The 17,982-nt window shown below is 46.4% G+C and overlaps 1 protein-coding gene across 1 annotated transcript; it reads right to left on the minus strand.

Moving 5' to 3' along the window:
* Positions 1-722: 722 nt before the first annotated feature.
* LOC138784184 (uncharacterized) lies at positions 723-11,294 on the minus strand. Its single transcript, XM_069959696.1, has 6 exons — positions 11,262-11,294; positions 10,997-11,148; positions 7,961-8,015; positions 1,965-2,106; positions 1,716-1,869; positions 723-1,212 (listed from the first exon to the last, which is right to left on the minus strand). Exons 1-6 carry the CDS (start codon positions 11,292-11,294, stop codon positions 1,068-1,070), a joined length of 681 nt encoding a protein of 226 aa, XP_069815797.1. The 3' UTR covers positions 723-1,067.
* Between the last annotated feature and the right edge of the window lie 6,688 nt (positions 11,295-17,982).

The following is a 17,982-nucleotide window of genomic DNA, read 5'->3' on the forward strand; positions in this document are numbered from 1 at the left end:
GTCGCCATAAAACACTAAATAACGGACATTCTTTCTAAATACCATCCGTTCTTATAAAATAACAGCAAATTTACCACATGAAATGGCGCCCATCCAGTCCATTTGTACATTGTGTGAACAGAGCCTTTCTGTGTTTTGAATGCACTACTGCTTTGGTTAACAATACTGACCGAAATATACTGAGTGAAATCCACGTATTGTGAAACCACTACGAAGATTTACTGAATGTTGCTATTAATTTTTTTTAAGGTCTGACACTGCTTTCTGCTGACATCTGTGGGCAAGGCAGGAAGTGGCCAGAGCAGGAGAGGCTTGGGATGATCAATAAAATACTTTACTACATTAATCTTTATTATCATGACACACTCATTTCCACATACAGCAATGTGTCAAATATTATTGGAACTATCCTCCTGAAGGACATCCAGCATGTGTTAATTAGCCACAAACGTCAAGCATACAACAAAATTTACAAACACAGAATAGCAACATTCACTACATCTTTGTATGCAAACAAAGTCAAAATTGTGTTTTGCTGGTATTTCGTTGTTCCTTAGTGGCAGTCAGTAATGATTAATGTTTTTTGAACCCTTAACCACTAAAACAAACAAGTAAAACTACAAAATTAGCACAACAATAAGATATCTCAAAATGGATTTATTACATCTAAAACAAAAACACAGATCACATGATAGTGTGTCTGGGTGGATGTGGCATAGGGTGTGTGCCCACTACTTTTTACCATGTTGACAGGAGTTAGAATAGTGTGCAGAGGCAGTAGTCTGCCCATTATGTGAAGGCCACAGGCAGCCTGACTGTAGTCTGGCAACACAAACCTAAAAGGGACATCCCCATCCCCCCAAGCTCTTACTGTCATCCCTAGCTAATGTGATGCCAGACCTTGTAAACAGTGTGTTATTGATGTGGTCCTGGTGAGCACAAATGTTATGAAAAGATGAATGCTAGTAATCCGAGGTTGGCACAAGGGCCCTACAGTGTAGCAGACAAGGGGTGGTGTTGGTGGAGCTGAGGAGAGGAAGTGCGGAACGCACACAAATGTTGGACGGTCAAGCCAGATGTTGGTCTCCCTCGCCAGGCTCCACAGGACCCTCTTGCCATCTTGGTGGAGTCATGGCCACTCCCTCTGCCAGATGATGTTCTTCATTCTCTTCATCCGATGAGGCCTCTGCTGGTTGCTGAACTAGTTGTGGTCTGAGGAGAAAACAACACTGGTCACAATCTCAGATGGCACTTTTGTTTAAGGACATTTTGTAAATTAAAAATCAACTATATGCATCCAATGCAGTATTTTACTCTGCCTGCTTTACGAATATTTGCGATGTACGAGGTGTCACAATTGAACTTTTATCACTATATTCACACACTGGTCCCCCAAAATGCTGGTCCATGCTATTGGCATAAATGTGATTTCCTGTTATGTGTTATATCCTGGAGTGATCCAAAGCTGTTCCAAAAGCGGTTAGGCCAGGCTGCATTTGTTAGTTATCTTGTGTCCAGCAGGGGGCGCATCATCTTACCTAACTATATATTACTCTAAAGTGTGGACTAAATATACTGCTCCCCCTGCAGGACCCTCAATGTATATAATCTATATAAATATAACACATGTCTATGTCTGCACACATAAGACACTGACCTACTTCCGTCATCATCTGATCCTACCATGGACACATGCAATTAACACACACACTTGCCTGCGCCGTCTGCTGGAATTCAAAATGAAACGCAGCATTGGGGCAAAATGCAAAGAGGCCAGTTCTTGTTGTGAGGCCCCACGGCTCATCAGCTGGCGTCGCTCCCTGATGAATCTGTCCCTCACACTGGACCACCTGGTCTCCACATAGTTTGCTAAAACAAAAAGCGTACATACATTAGGAATATATGAGCGTCAGGTGACCATAACACTACAGTTTCTTGTTTGCCACAGTGGCTAAACAACTTACCAATTATCCATTTCTGTAATCTAGTATGCTGGTCCCAATCTGGGTATACAATCCGGCAAACCTCCCTCCATGCGGCCCTCCGCGTTAGCCGGCTTCTGTACCCAGGCGCAGGGCCGTCCCATAGCAGTGGCCGAGCATAGACCTGAAAATAAGAAAAACTTACAGTAAGGTCTTGCAAATTATTATTCATTAAGGTCATAGCTCGTACACCCATTTTCCATGCTACACGCCAGGTTTAATTGTAAATAGTACGTCACTTATGTGGGTGGGGTCTCCAGCTTCACCTGCAGCTAACTCAGGGGAGGATTAACTTTACCATAGGCCCTGGGCTGTTCACCAAGCCTGGGCCCCCCCACCCCACTGTAACTATAACGGCACTAGCCTGGTGTTCATAGTACAGGATAGATAATGTCATGATGTCCTGATTTGTGCAAAATTGCCATAAAAAAACCTGATTTTTGCAAATCATGGCAAAAGTGTAGCCAGGAGACAGTACACCACTGAAAGTATAAGTCTTTTTGGGTGGTCATGGGCCCCCCAGGAGCTCAGGGCCCCGGGCTGCCGCCCCAAAACGCCCCTATTGTAATCCGCTACTGGGTTATATGCTAAGTAACGAAATGGTTTTGAGTATCGAAATAATAAAGTTGGTATTGATCTAAAAAATCTGGTATCATGACTAATGTATATAATGGCATGCACTGTATGTTATACACATGTGTGATGTGTGAGCGTATACTGTGTGTGTGTGTGTGTGTGTGTGGTGTATATATGATGTCATGTTTTTTGTGCATTAGGTCCTCCTGTCCACATGAAAAAAAAAAAGTTCTAAGGGTGCCTTCACACACACTGGATCTGCAGCGGATGATTTGATTTGGAGCCGCGTCATAGAGGGGAGGGAATTCCCTCCCACTGGAGGCAGGCCGGCCGACCTCCAGTGCTTCAGACCGCGGCATCGGCTTCCCCATGACTGCACCGTTCTAAATTCAAGAGGATGTACCTGGTGGTACATCCTCTTTAAAGAGGTGTTCCCACCTGCTAACATGCAGCATACAGCAGTGAACAAAATTTCTGCAGACGAGAAATTCCCTTTAAAAAAAAAAAAACATTCTAAAAGTTCTATGCTGTTTGCATATGGTGCCACAGAACGATTGCATATGTGACTGGCAATGTGCATGCATCGTTGCTAACATACACAGCTTTATGCAAAGTCGCTGTACTAATGTGAAAGGTTTGGAGCTGGTTATGTCTTTGTATGTAGGGTGGGCCCCTAGAATCAGTTTCCCTGGAGGGCCCAAGGTACCCCAGTCCGACACTGCTTCTCTCCCTCCTTGCAAAGACAACCGTACTCCGCTCACCTGTCACAAGTGCAGAAAAGTCAGCCGGGCACTGTCCACTTAAGCGCTACTTCATGAGATGGGACTCTGATAAAGATGTACATTCCGCCCTCGTTTGGGCCTGGGCACAATTGCTGGAGATTGCCGCCAAGAGAACCACCATACCATACAACGAGATTAATGGACTGGAGTCTGCAGGCAATTTTGCGGCATTCCTAGAGAGGAGAAGCTTCACAGTATGCCGAAAACCGACAACAGAAGGCCAGGTCTCCAGCTCTGATACAGACAGCCACCCGCCCTTGACGCAGCCTAACCGGGCCCTCGTTTGGGCCCGGGCACAATTGGTGGAGATTGCAGTCAAGAGAATCACCATATCATACGAGATTAATGGACTGGGGTCTGCGGGCGATTTTGCTTTAGTCCTAGAGAGAAGCTTCACGGTATGCAGAAAACCGACAACAAAAGGCCAGGTCTCCAGCTTGAATACAGACATTCAACCGCCCTTGAACCAGCCAAACCGGGCCGTCGTTCGAGTACAATTGCTGGAGATTGCAGCCAAGAGAACCACCATATCATACGAGATTAATGGACTGGGGTCTGCGGACGATTTTGCGGCATTCCTAGAGAGGAGAAGCTTCACTGTATGCGGAAAACAGAAAACAGAAGGCCAGGTCTCCAGCTCCAATACGGACAGCCACCCGCCCTTGATGCAGCCAAACCGGGCCCTCGTTCTGGCTCGGGTACAAGTGCTGGAGATTGCAGCCAAGAGAACCACCATATCATACAACCAGATTAATGGACTGGGGTCTACGGGCGATTTTGCGGCATTCCTAGAGAGCAGAGGCTTCACCGTATACGGAAATATGACAACAGAAGGCCAGGTCTCCACCTCTGATACGGACAGCCACCCGCCCTCGTTTGGGCCTAGACACGATTGGTGGAGATTGCAGCCAAGAGAACCACCATATCATACAACGAAATTATTGGACTAGGGTCTGCGAGCGATTGTCTGGCATTCCTAGAAAAGAGAGGCTTCACCATATACGGAAAACCGACAACAGAAGGCCAGGTCTCCAGCTCAGATACAGACAGCCAACCACCCTTGACTAAGCCAATCCCGGCCTCGGACAACGAGGTGGAGACCTGATCTCGTGAGACAGTTTACAACTTGGGCGCACCCAACACATCCGGGGATGAGAAGCGGTCTTCCAGCGCAGACGGGGCCTGTGATCAGAGAATTCACAGGTAAGAAGGTGAGGAGGAGGGCAGTTTTTTTTTGTCCACTGGCCATGCCACAAACTCTCCTTTCGTGCATTGCCTTCCTCGCTCACTTCGTTTCCCCGGACCGCCGGCAGCCATGGGCGTTCACTGGTTTTGTCTGACAGCTGTCCTTCTTGCCCTCCTTGCAGAGACAACCGTACTCCGCTCACCTGTCACAAGTGCAGAAAAGTCAGCCGGGCACTGTCCACCTTAAGCGCTACTTCATGAGATGGGACTCGGATAAAGATGTACATTAGGCCCTAGTTTGGTCCCGGGCACAATTGCTGGAGATTGCAGCCAAGAGAACCACCCTACCATACGAGATTAATGGACTGGAGTCTGCAGGCGATTTTGCGGCATTCCTAGAGAGGAGAAGCTTCACGGTATGCGAAAAACCGACAACAGAAGGCCAGGTCTCCAGCTCTGATACGGACAGCCACCCGCCCTTGACGCAGCCTAACCGGGCCCTCGTTCGGGCCGGGGCACAATTGGTAGAGATTGCAGCCAAGAGAATCACCATATCATAAGAGATTAATGGATTGGGTTCTGCGGGCGATTTTGCTTTAGTCCTAGAGAGGAGAAGCTTCAAGGTATGCAGAAAACCGACAACAAAAAGCCAGGTCTCCAGCTTGGATACAGACAGTCAACCGCCCTTGACACAGCCAAACCGGGCCGTCGTTCTGGTACAATTGCTGGAGATTGCAGCCAAGAGAACCACCATATCATACAACGAGATTAATGGATTGGGGTCTGCGGGCGATTTTGCGTCATTCCTAGAGAGGAGAGGCTTCATCGTATACGGAAAACCAACAGAAGGCCAGGTCTCCAGCTCGGATACGGACAGCCACCCGCCCTTGACGCAGCCAAACCGGGTCCTCGTTCAGGCCCGGGCACAATTGGTGGAGATTGCAGCCAAGAGAACCACCATATCATACGAGATTAATGGACTGGGGTCTGCGGGCGATTTTGCAGCATTCCTAGAGAGGAGAGGCTTCATCATATACGGAAAACAGACAACAGAAGGCCAGGTCTCCAGCTCGGGTACGGACAGCCACCCGCCCTTGACAAAGCCAATCCCGGCCTCGGACAACGGAGGTGGAGAGATGATCTCATGAGACAGTTTACAACTTTGGCGCACCCAACACATCCAGGGATGAGGAGCGGTCTTCCAGCGAAGACGGGGCCTGTGATCAAACAATTCACAGGTGAGTAGGCGGGCATTTTTTTGGTCCGCTGGCCATGCCACAAACTCGCCTTGCGTTTTATACAGATACACCCACAGTGACCACTTTTTTTAGTCTTTGCCACCCATGCAGGGCCCTTGCTACACCGTGGAAGACCCCCAAAAGACTAAGCATGAAGCGTGCAGGACTCTACCAGCGACATCCCAGCATCAACCCGGCTCTAGCAGGTTTTGCTAGGTACCTCCTGAGGACCCTCGGAGTCAAACAATACCAGCAGGAGGTGGAAAATATTGGACTTTTTCTCTATTTTATGGACCCCCGCCACCACTGACATCAGGTGCTTAGCTTCAACAGGCTGCGTGACCAGAAGCTGAGTGATCAGACCATCACCAACTATGTAAAGAGCGTAAGGAGGTTCCTCACCTACCAGATGCAAGCCACCAATCTCCCCGTGGACTCTCTCAGGCTCTACAGCTCCTACCAACATGTCTTATCCGAAGGCTGGCCAAGCACATCACCCATGAGGTTTTGCGAACGAGGTACCGCAGCCTGGCTGGCCCAGTCGTGACCCGGAGGATTGTAGGAAGCGGCTTTAGGATTGTAGGAAGCGGCCAAGTCCTAATTTCTCAAGAGCCTGCAGGTCGCCATCAACGGTACACCTTCCTGGTCAGACTTGCTTGAGGTTTTGTACTACCTCCAGGCAGTGGTAGTGCTCAGACACCTCCAGTGACCAGGTGCCGTGAAGACTATGACTGTGTCCGAGTGGAATGGGAGGATGTTCCACATGTACAAGGGGCAACGGTATGCAGTCATAGGGGTAGAAGAGCACAAGACTGCATCCAAGCAGGTGGCCACTTTTGCTCTCAACCCAGAAGAGGATGGATGGTTCCAGGTTTACTTTGACAAGGTCAGGCCCGTCCTCCTGGGAGACCGACGCAGAGTCCTTCTTCATGACGACCACCTCCTCTGAGGTGTACAACGTCTCCAAAAGGCTGCCGGGAAGCCTAGGCAGGCTGGGAAATCCAGGGGGGCGGCGTGGGAGACCCGCTTTCCCCCGCTCATCAATCCCGCTCACCAATTCGAAGCTGCTGGAGCCCTGCCACGGCTTTCCCCCCACTGGCGCCTGGTCCCCCCGCTTCGTCATCACCCACGGAGCTGCCGGGGAACCTAGGCCGGCCGGGAGTTCCAGGGGTACGGCGTGGGAGACCAGCTTTACGTCGGCGAGCCCATTTATACCGCCGGAGCACAGCCAAAGCTCTCCCCACCATGGCGCCTAGTCCCCACGCCCCGGCCATCACCTCGGGAGCTCCCCGCTCCCCTTAACCCGAGCTCACGGACCAGTTTCTAGCCCCGGGAGCTGCCGGGGAGATCCACGGCGCCGGAAGCAGCAATAACCACCCTGGTTATGTTAAAAGCAACGGCGAACGGTGGCTCCCATTGGCGGGCGACGCTCCCATTAGCCTCTAATCACCTCTCCCTGCCCCTGAGTGGCCAGGGGAAGCCAACGGGAGATTGTAAGCAGCTCAGGGCTGTGCAACATTGCCATGGTGGTGGAATTTCAGTATACGCTGGAGCAATGTAATAATTCACAGGTACATACAGATTACATTACAAATGTATACTGCAGATATATCTGCACATATATTTAGCCATATAAAAATTTATATTATCTCTATCTCTCTATATATGTGCGCTGTGTTGCTGGAGCATTAAGCCCAGGCAAGTAACTTGTTTGGGCAAGTATCCTGGCCCAGGGGCGTAGCTAAAGGCTGATGGGCCCTGGTGCAAAATTTTAGCTTAGGGCCCCCCCATCTCACCCGATCAGGCAAAGTCGTTATAACGTTATATCCAATTACTCTAATGTGCCACCATGTTCTAATGCACTGTCACTGCCTCCACCTCATGTACTGCACTACTGCCCCCTATAAATAATGGACTGTACTGTGTCATTGTCTAATCATTGTATTCCAATCTTTGACTCTCCAGCTGAAAAACTACAACTCTCATCATGAACTGCCAGTTGGAAACGATGGGGGTTGTAGTGCTGCAACCTGAAGAGCCACATGCTGCAAAACAATTCCCATAATAAACTGTCAGCAGGGCACAATGAAGTTTAAACTTCTGCAACCTGGATAAGTCACCTGATGTCACCTGCAGTCCTATGTAACACCACAGATAACACAGTGATATCTCCGAGTACAGATAATGTAGATGTCACCTGCAGTCCACTTCTCCTCTCCGTGAAGTAAGTGGCTCCCGCAGGGTTAAGGCTCCTCCCCCCACCGGATCACAACATTGCTGTACTCTCTGATGTTACTTGCCGGCTGTACAGTGATGTCATCTGACCTGGGGGAGGGGCCTCAATGCTGAGGAGAGGTGGATTGCAGCTCAACCCCCTTAAAGGTACGGCCATAGGACACAGCTTGGGCCACCAACGCAGATGTCTGGAGGAGGGGGCGCTGGTACTTGCTGTCATCTGATTAGTTAAGAGGCCCAATCAGATGACAGTATGTGCCAGTGGGCGCAGCGGGCCAGATTAGTGCAGTGCTTCCCAACCTTTCCCACCTGGGGGCACACCTTGGAAAAAAATTAGCTCGGGGCACTCCTACTAAATAATGTTCTACAAAATAAGAAAACCGTCATACAGGTGACGTCTTCTTTGATCTGAGGCGTCACTTTCCCTTTTCCTCTCTATCCAGTCCAGTCCTCCATGATGATTCCTTCCAGATACGTTTCATCTTTTCAGAACCTGCGAGACAAAAATTTAGGCTCTGCACATTTCTAGCAGCTCCCTTTCCTTTCTCCCTCCTGTAGGTTCCCAAAGTAACTGCGCTGTTTGGTGTTATGTGCAGTAAAGCAAGTAGGAATGTGGGATGCCCCCTGTATGTAGGATCCCCTGGGGTGCCCCCATCAACTAATAATGCCCCCTATGAACTAATAATGCCCCCAGAGGTGCCCCCATGAACTAATAATGCCCCCAGAGGTGCCCCTAAAAAAAAGAAACATCATACCGAATCAGCGCTGTGTGGCTGCAGGGAGCAGCTCTCCTCCTCTTCTGGCTCCATCTTGCGAGCCGCAGTGACGGGACCTCTGGCAGGCGTGATGACGTCACATCATCACGCCTGCCGGAGAGGTCACGTCCCGGCGTCCCATAGGCTGCTGGTATGAAGTGCCGGCAGCCTATGGGAGGGAATGCAGGAGCAGGACACTGACAGGTCCTGCTTCTGCATTCTGCTCGCTTTAATGTTCCGCCCGCTCACTCTGCGGGCGGATCATCAAAGCGATCTGTGCAGCCCGAGAAGCTGCGCGGCCGCAGCTTCTCGGGATGCTCAAAGAGACAAGTGGCAAGGGGGGCCGTGCGGGCCCCCCTGGCGTAGGGGCCCGGTCGCCATGGCGACCCCTATAGCTACGCCACTGTCCTGGCCGTAGCGAGAATTAAGCACAGGCAAGTAACTTGTCCGGACAAGTATCTAGCGAGTTTTAAGCCCAGGCAAGTATCCCGCCTGGGGACAACTATTAAGCCCTACTCTGTTACAGCTCATGGGTGGGGAGAAATCTGGGAGGCGGGTGGGGGTTTAAAGCTCCATCCTGCGGCCAACACTCACCAGTGGGTGCAGCAAGCTGGCAGCTGCCTTGTACTCAGGCGAGTATCCAGAGGGCGGTTGTGGGAGGTGCTTATAGCAAGGGGGCTAGGGTGTTGGCGAGCTGAACGGCATGAAGGGGGGAAAAAGACCCAGGGCAGGGCCAGTCCGCCTCGCCTGCAGACGGATGCCTGTCTCGGGTACGACCGCACCCCACACCCCCCTCTTGCTCCCCCTGCCCGGCCTGCGGCAGGAGGGCCTGGCGGCCCTGGGAATCAGCTCCCAAGGTCTGCCGGGGATGGGTAGCCGACAAAAGCTTGGCTCAAGGGATGACTTTCAGTAGATCGCAGCGAGGTAGCTACTCTGCTACGCACGAAACCCGGACCCAGAATCAGGTAGTCTACGAATGATTTAGCACCGGGTTCCCAACGTACGTTCGGAGTGCTCCGGGAGGCCAACCAAGGCTCCTCGGCACTTCGGTATCACAGGAAAAATTCCCTCTCTCTATTTTCTATGAATCCCCATAGAAAACTTCTCCTGCTCTGGACAGTTCCTGTCTCGACCAGAGATGTCAGCACAGAGCACTGTGTCAAACTGAAAATAACACATTTCCTGCAGGACATACAGCAGCTGAGTACTGGAAGACTGGAAATTTTTTAATAGAAGTAAAATTACAAATCTATATAACTTTCTGACACCAGCTGATTTAAAAAAAAAAAAAAAAAAGATTTTTGCTGGATAACCCCTTTAATTTCTGCCCCAAGGCCAGGGGATCTAATAGCGTGTTTCTGGAAGCTTCCTCTAAGTCAGTCGGCTTCAGGTGTGCATTCATTCAAAATGCTTCGCAAAGTCTAAAAATAGATTTTGGACCCAATTGACTTTCCAAAACATAAATTGAATAAAACAAAAAAAGTGTTTGACATTTTCCAGTCAACCTGTTCCAGAAAGGAGTTAAGGCCAGAGTAACGCCGAGCGCTGACGTCATGGAGATTGATGGTGATGTACTTGCACTGTAAGCTATAACTCATCTCACAAATATTATTTTATCCTTGAGCCGTGTCACACAATGTTACTTCTGCTGTTTTCCTTTCCTCACTGGGAGGTTTGGCAATGTGGGGAGGCTTAGGGGAAAAAGAGGATTCAACACTAACCTATGTATCAGATTCATTGATTCTAATTAGAGATGAGCACAACTGGAGACCGATCGTTCGGCATTTGATTACCGGTGCCTGAAGAAGTTGGATGCAGCCCTAGGGAGTCTGGGAAAATACGGATACAGACATAGGGGGAGATTTATCAAACATGATGTAAAGTGAAACTGGCTCAGTTGCCCCTAGCAACCAATCATTTTCCAAAGTGTGAGGAATGAAAGGTGGAATCTGATTGGTTGCTAGGGGCAACTGAGCCAGTTTCACCTTACACCAAGTTTGATAAATCCCCCCCCATAGGCTATATCAGTTTTCCTTGACTCCCTAGGGCTGCATCCAACTTTTTCAGCCACCGATAATCAAATGCCGATTGGATTCATCTAATACTAATATACACATAGAATGATGAAATATTTTACATGTGATCAGGAATTATACCAATAGCCCATTCAGTGATTGTTGTGTTTTGCATAGTAGTTTACTTGGCTATATCTATTGTTTAAAATGTTTATCCCCCCTCGTTACATTTCGCTTTTAGCATAACTTATGGCTCTCTGTGTAAGTTCGTATGCATGTCGTATCTCAGGGTTTAATGCATGGTTAAGGCAGTGGTGTAATGGTGCGTTTACACAGACAGATTTATCTGACAGATCTTTGAAGCCAAAACCAGGAACAGACTATAAACAGGAATCAGGTCATAAAGGAAAGGCTGAGATTTCTCCTCTTTTCAAATCCATTCCTGGCTTTGGCTTCCAAAATCTGTCAGATAAATCTTTCTGTGTAAATGCACCCTCAGGCTGTAGGTTTTGGGTTTGTTAGTCATAACTCTTGCAGGTGGTCCAAAAAGAAGATGTTCAAGAGGGATGGTTTGCATCTATCACAAATAGGTACACAGGTTCTTGGTGAGGAATTCAGATTGTTTTTGGACAAACATTTAAACTAGATGAAGGGGACAGAAATATAATTGATGAAGAGGATTTCTGTCTCCGGCCAGTAGAGACAAATAAGTGTATTCGGATTTACGAAAGCACAGTGGTTGGTGCAGTAAACTCAGTGGTTGGTGTAGTTGAAGCGGATATTGTTGGTAAGGAAGATGCTGTTGGTGCTGTAGATGAAGTTGGGAATAAAGGTATAATGAAGCTTAGTAAATCTGTTGAGGGGAATAAAACCTTCAGATATATAAGTGACAGGAAGAAGCATGGCTGCAGCATTACTAAAATAAGTAATGGGGAGAATACGTTTATTGATTGAGATAAGGCGGTCGCTGACTATTTGAATGGCTACTTCGGCTCAGTGTTTTCAGATGGAGGCCTTCTCAATCACAGCATTGGCCTTCTCAATCACAGCATTGGCTCCACTATGTTTAGAGGCTGAAGTTGCAGAGGAACTTGCCAGTTTAAAGTTAAAGGCAGCAATGGGTCCAGATGGTGTCCACCCCAGGGTTCTTAACCCTTTGAGGACCAGGCCCAAAATGACCCAGTGGACCGCGCAAATTTTGATCTTAGTGTTTCCGTTTTTCCCTCCTCCCCTTCTAAGAGCTCTAGCACTTTCAGTTTTTTATCTACAAGGCCATGTAATGGCTTATTTGTTACAGGAATAGTTGTACTGTGTAATGGCGTCATTCATTTTACCATAACATGTATGATGGAATTCCAAATATATTATTTATGAAGATATAAATTGGTGAAATCGCAAAAAAGAATGCAATATGGTAACGTTTGGGGGGTTCCTGTGTCTACGTAATGCACTATATGGTAACAGAGACATGATACTATTATTCTATAGGTCAGTCCGAACACAACCATATGCAGGTTACACAGATTCTCTAATGTTATATATTTTTTTTAAATGAAATCCTTTTTTTTGGCAATTAATTATAAATAAAATGGGCCTATTGTGACGCTTATAACGGTTTTATTTTTTCACCTACGGGGCTGTATGGGGTGTCATTTTTTCCGCCATGATCTCTAGTTTTTATTAATACCATATGTGTGAAGATCGGACGTTTTGATCACTTTTTATAAATTTTTTTTAATATATAATGTAACATAAAATCGGTAATCCGCGCACTTTTTTCCCTCTTTTCGTGTACGCCGTTTACCGTTCGCAATGATGCTTGTTATATTTTCATAGATCGGACAATTACGCACGCTACAGTATATTATATGTTTATCTATTTATTTATTTTTATATGTTTTATTTATATAATGGGAAAGGGGGGTGATTTCAACTTTTATTGGGGGAGGGGTTTTGGGGTAGTGTGTTAGTGTTTATAACTTTTTTTTTTTACACTTTTGAAGTCCCTTTGGGGGACTTGTACATACATTACTTTGATTTCTACACTGATGAATGCTATGCCATAGGCATAGCATTGATCAGTGTTATCGGCGATCTGCTCATTGAGCCTGCCTGTGCAGGCTCAGTGCAGCAGAGCGCCGATCGGACCGCACGGAGGCAGGTGAGAGACCTCCGGCGGCCCGTTTTACCGATCGGGACCCCCGCAGTCACACTGTGGGGGTCCCGATCGGTAAGTGACAGGGGACTCCCCCTGTCACTTACACTTAAAGTGTTAAGGAGTTAATGACACGCGGCAGCGCGATCGCTGCAGCGTGTCATTACCGGTGAGGTCCCGGCTGCTGATTGCAGCCGGCCCCCACCTGCTATGAAGCGCGCTCCGCTCCGGAGCACGCTTCATAGCGGGAGAAACACCCAGGGCGTACAGTTACGCCCTAGGTCGTCTGGGGACAGACTTCCATGGCGTAACTATACGCCCTGGGTCGTCTAGGGGTTAAAGAACTCGAAACTGATTGCTGCTCCCCTGACAGATCTGTATAACCAATCCCTGCTAACAGGAGATGTTCCTGATGATTGAAGAACGACCAATGTTATACCCATCCACAAGAAGGGGAGTAAGAGAAGAGCCTAGTAACTACAGGCCAGTGAGCTTAACATCTGATAGTGTGTAGGCTCATGCATGCAAGCAGGGACCTTACTCCATGTATGAATAATTATATGTATCTCTCTGTAATGTCTATTTTTTGTCTATGTATGTACCCCAGAATTGTAAAGTGCTGCAGAATCTGTTGGCGCTATATAAATAAAATTATTATCTGTAGTAGTAAAAATGATGGAGACTCTTCTCACCTAAGAATCAACAATTTGATGGATCCAAACCAGCATGGCTTTACTGAGGGCCGATCCTGTCAGACTAATCGCATTGATTTCTTTGATTACGCCATAAAAGTATTCGATGAAGGTGCCGTGGATATTGCCTATCTGGACTTCAGCAAAGACTTTCCTTTCATACAGTTCCCCATAAAGCGCTTATAGAGAAGTTAGAGAAAATTGGACTTAATCACTGGATAGTTCAGTGGATTGGCTGAAAGATAAATATCAGAGGGTTGTTAACCCCTAGGCGACCCTGGACGTACCTGCACGTCCAGGGCCACCTACGGGTGTTCAGAGCGGGGGCCGTGCTCTGAACCGCCCCGGGACCGCGGCTATTAGTGGGCACGGACCGATCGCCGTGCCAGCTAATAAGGCAATCGGATGCAGCTGTCAAAGATGACAGCTGCATCCGATTACCTGATGCAGCCGTTCCCTGGTGTCTAGTGGGGTGGATCGCTCCTTCGGGACATTGTCCCGGAGGAGCGATCCACCCATCTGCCTCGGGCCGTGTCTGCGCCGTAATGTTGCTGATCCCGGCTCGGCACTTGATGCATATACTAGAAGTCCTCCAGGGGGGCTTCTAGTATATGTGTAAAAGTAAAAAAAAGTGTAATTAATAATAATAAAAACCCCTCCTGTAATAAAAGTCAGAATAACCCCCCTTTTCCAATGTTATGAATAAAAATAAACAAAATAAACAAACATGTTTGGTATCGCTGCGTGTGTAATCACCCGAATTATTAATCACATTCCTAATTTCGCACGGTAAACGGCGCAAGTGCAAAAAAATCCCAAAGCGCAAAATTGCGTTTTTTCTGTTTGCATCAAATCCAGACATATTGTAATAAAAAGCGATCAAAAAGTCGTATATGCACAATCAAAGTGCTGAGAGAAAAAACACATCATGGTGCAAAAAATGACACCTGTCACAGCCCCATAGACCAAAGGATAAAAGCGCTATAAGGCTGGGTTCACACTACGTATATTTCAGTCAGTATTGTGGTCCTCATATTGCAACCAAAACCAGGAGTGGATTAAAAACACAGAAAGGATCTGTTCACACAATGTTGAAATTGAGTGGATGGCCGCCATTTAATGGCAAATATTTGCTGGTATTTTAAAACAACGGCTGTTGTATTGAAATAAAGGCCGTTATTTACTGTTATATGGCGGCCATCCACTCAATTTCAACATTGTGTGAACAGAGCCTTTCTGTGTTTTTAATCCACTCCTGGTTTTGGTTGCAATATGAGGACCACAATACTGACTGAAATATACGTAGTGTGAACCCAGCTTAAGCCTGGGAATACAGCGATGTTAAGGAACATATATCTGTTAACAATGGTTTGAATTTTTTACAAGCCATCAGATAATATAAAAGTTATACATGTTACATATCATTGTTATCGTAACGACTTGAGGAATATATATAACAAGTCAGTTTTATCCTAGGGCAAACGGCGTAAAAAAATTTGAAATTGTTTTTCGTTCTCTTACAACCACACAACAAATTTGTTCCCTGTTTTTTCAGTGTACTTTATGAAAAAATTCAGCCTGTCATTGCAAAGTACAATTAGTGTCTTTCTAGGTGAAAACATGCAAGTGCTATGGCCTTTTAAGCACAAGGAGGAAAAAACGAAAACTCAAAAATTGGAATTGGCCGGTCTTCAAAAGGTTAATGGTGAATATTCCGAGTAGAGGCCGGTTACAAGTGGAGGCCACAAGGGTCTGTTCTGAGTTCTATTCTTCTTAATATGTTCGTAAGTGACATAGGAGAAGGTTTGGTAGGTAAAGTTTGTCTGTTTGCCGACGACACAATAGTGTGCAATAGGGTTGATATTCCTGGACGTGTCAGTAATATGGAAAATGATTTAGCTTTGCTAGATAAGTGGTCCAAACACTGAAAATTAAAAGTTCAATGTTTACAAATGTAAAATAAGGCACTTGGGAGGAGGAATCCTCTATCCGAGTATCTCATCGGCAGTACTGTGTTGGAAAAGACTTCAGAAGAGAAGGATTTAGGAGTAGTGATTTCTGAGAGTCTTAAAATGAACCACAAGTGCAACCAGGCAGTGGGGAAAGCAAATTGCATGCTGGGCTGTGTATATAAATGGTATGCTGGATACTTGGAACAAACTTCCAGCAGATGTGGTTGGCAAATCTACAACAACAAAACTTAAACATGCCTGGGATACACATGTCTATCCTAAGATAATAAGGAAATACTAAAAGGGCAGACTAGATGGACCCAGTGGAATTTTTCTGTTGACAATCTTCTATGTTCATTTTTAAAAGGGGTACGTTGAAGATTTTTTTTTCTTTTAAATTAACTGGTCTCAGAAAGTTACTCAGATTTGTAAATTACTTCTATTAAAAAAAAAAAATAGTCTTTAATAGAGATGAGCGAACCGGGTTTGAGTCGATCCGAACCCGATCGTTCGGCATTTGATTAGCTGGGGCTGCTGAACTTTGATAAAGCTCTAAGGTTGTCTGGAAAACATGGATACAGCCAATGACTATATCCATGATTTCCACATAGCCTTAGGGTTTTATCCAATCAAATGCCGAAAGTTCGGGTTCGGATGGACTCGAGCATGCTCGAGGTTTGCTCATCTCTAATCCTTAGGTGTTCTAGACATCAATACCACATTAAGAGAATTGGTAAAGACAAAAATATATATATGTGCATGGTGGGAGTTCACAAGTTTAGAATAATATCTACAACATAAGCTGGTATACCAAGGACTGATAATTACCCCAAATGCTCATCGTGAAGATCCTGATTTTCTGAGAGGCTGGCAACAACTCTTAATGGAAAACTCCCTTTGCATGGTGGAATACCTATTGGCATACGAAAAAGCCAATTTTGCCAAACTAAACAAAATTAGAAACTGAACTGCAGGAAATTTAAACTTTCTAAACCTATCCTGACTTCTCGAATTTTGAAGAAAAAAAAACACTAACACATTTCAGAGATTGGGGAGCAAAACCGCTGCAAATATATTTGTGACAAACACCACTTTGACACCGGGGACTTAGGAGCAAAACAGCCACAGATTACTCAGAGTACTCTGGCAATGACGATCAGACAACCCCAAACTGCAGACCACCTAAAAACCAAATAATCCTGGTCTAGGAGAAAACCCCATCAAATACAAAGGGGAGGCAAAAATACAGGGGTGTGGTGTCCCACCACCGGTGTTGCCTGTAGTTACACCCTCCGCAAAAGCCTGTACCGTGTGTGTGTCAGTGGTGATGAAGTAGTGAAGGTTTCGCCACAATGTCGTTATAGTAAGTATACTTAGTTGATGCACAGCTGCAGAACTGTAAGGGTTATTGTTTATTGATATGTCACACGGATCTATGGATTTTTGGTGGTACAATATAGCCGTTAGCTCAGTATTTGGCTCGGTTGTTCTGTGAATTGGTCACATGGATCTGTAGACCAATGAGTGTGTTTTCTTCTGTCCTATCACTTCTCTCTTTACTTCTTCTGTATGCCCTCTTCGCCCATTCACAGCACACCTTATAAGGGGCTGTAGATAGGAAGTTACATGGGTAGAGTTAGTGTAGAGGTCTTTGATCACTAGACTTGGTAGAGGAAGGACAAAAGCCAGAACGCTCTCTATAGCAGTCTAGTTGGGCCCTGGGCCTCTGGCAGGTCCCCAGTCTCAGTGTGCAGTCCAGAACCAGTATCAGGCACATTAAGTTAACCGTTTCTCCTCAAGTAACTCCACTCAGCACTATGCAGTGTTAAACCCTTCTTTAGAGAGGACAAGTCAGAGATCATACTCAAAATTCATAAAAACTAGTGCCTAATCGCACTGTGTGACTCAGTCCTGAACCCAAGACATCAAGCTTGGTATCCAGCTGGTAACTCAGTCGAGTTATCAGGCTTGGGATTTGAACAGCTGTACACTTGGGAGCTAAATTTGCTACTCCATGCCTCAACTCACAAAGTGTGTGCTTTTTTAAACAAGGAAAAAGGAGACAAGCAGATAAGAACCAATGTGAACAGTGTGCAAGATCAAAAGTCAAGACGGCCAAAAAGGTGATGAACATGTAATCAATCTTTCTTCACGTGAATTAACATCTGCAGAAAATAGAGTCTTAAAGGGTTAGGGTTTGTGCCCACTCAGAAAATGTCTAAATTTGATTTCATGGTTGAAGTCTATAAGATGTGCCGCACTATCTGGTTAAAATGCACTTTATGGGTGTGGTACCTAAGGTGGTGAAAAATGTGTAATTTTGATGTTATGGTCAAATGGGATCAAGGAGGTGATTGTGATCTGTCCAATTTGACTGTGGAAGAACGTAGAGCATGAAAAGATCTTAAATGTGAT

The sequence above is a fragment of the Dendropsophus ebraccatus genome, chromosome 1, assembly GCF_027789765.1.
Source record: "Dendropsophus ebraccatus isolate aDenEbr1 chromosome 1, aDenEbr1.pat, whole genome shotgun sequence".
NCBI classification, from domain to species: domain Eukaryota; kingdom Metazoa; phylum Chordata; class Amphibia; order Anura; family Hylidae; genus Dendropsophus; species Dendropsophus ebraccatus.

What these genes read in the sequence shown, in the direction of transcription:
- LOC138784184 (XM_069959696.1), bottom strand. Translation starts at nt 11,294, where the DNA reads ATGACTAACAAACCCAAAACCTACAGCCTGAGG. An exon ending in AGAGGAGAAGTGGACTGCAG is followed by an intron (nt 2,107 to 7,960) that starts GTGACATCTACA and finishes TCTTATTTTCAG; the next exon opens with GTCTATGCTCGGCCACTGCT. An exon ending in ATTACAGAAATGGATAATTG is followed by an intron (nt 1,870 to 1,964) that starts GTAAGTTGTTTA and finishes TTTTTGTTTTAG; the next exon opens with CAAACTATGTGGAGACCAGG.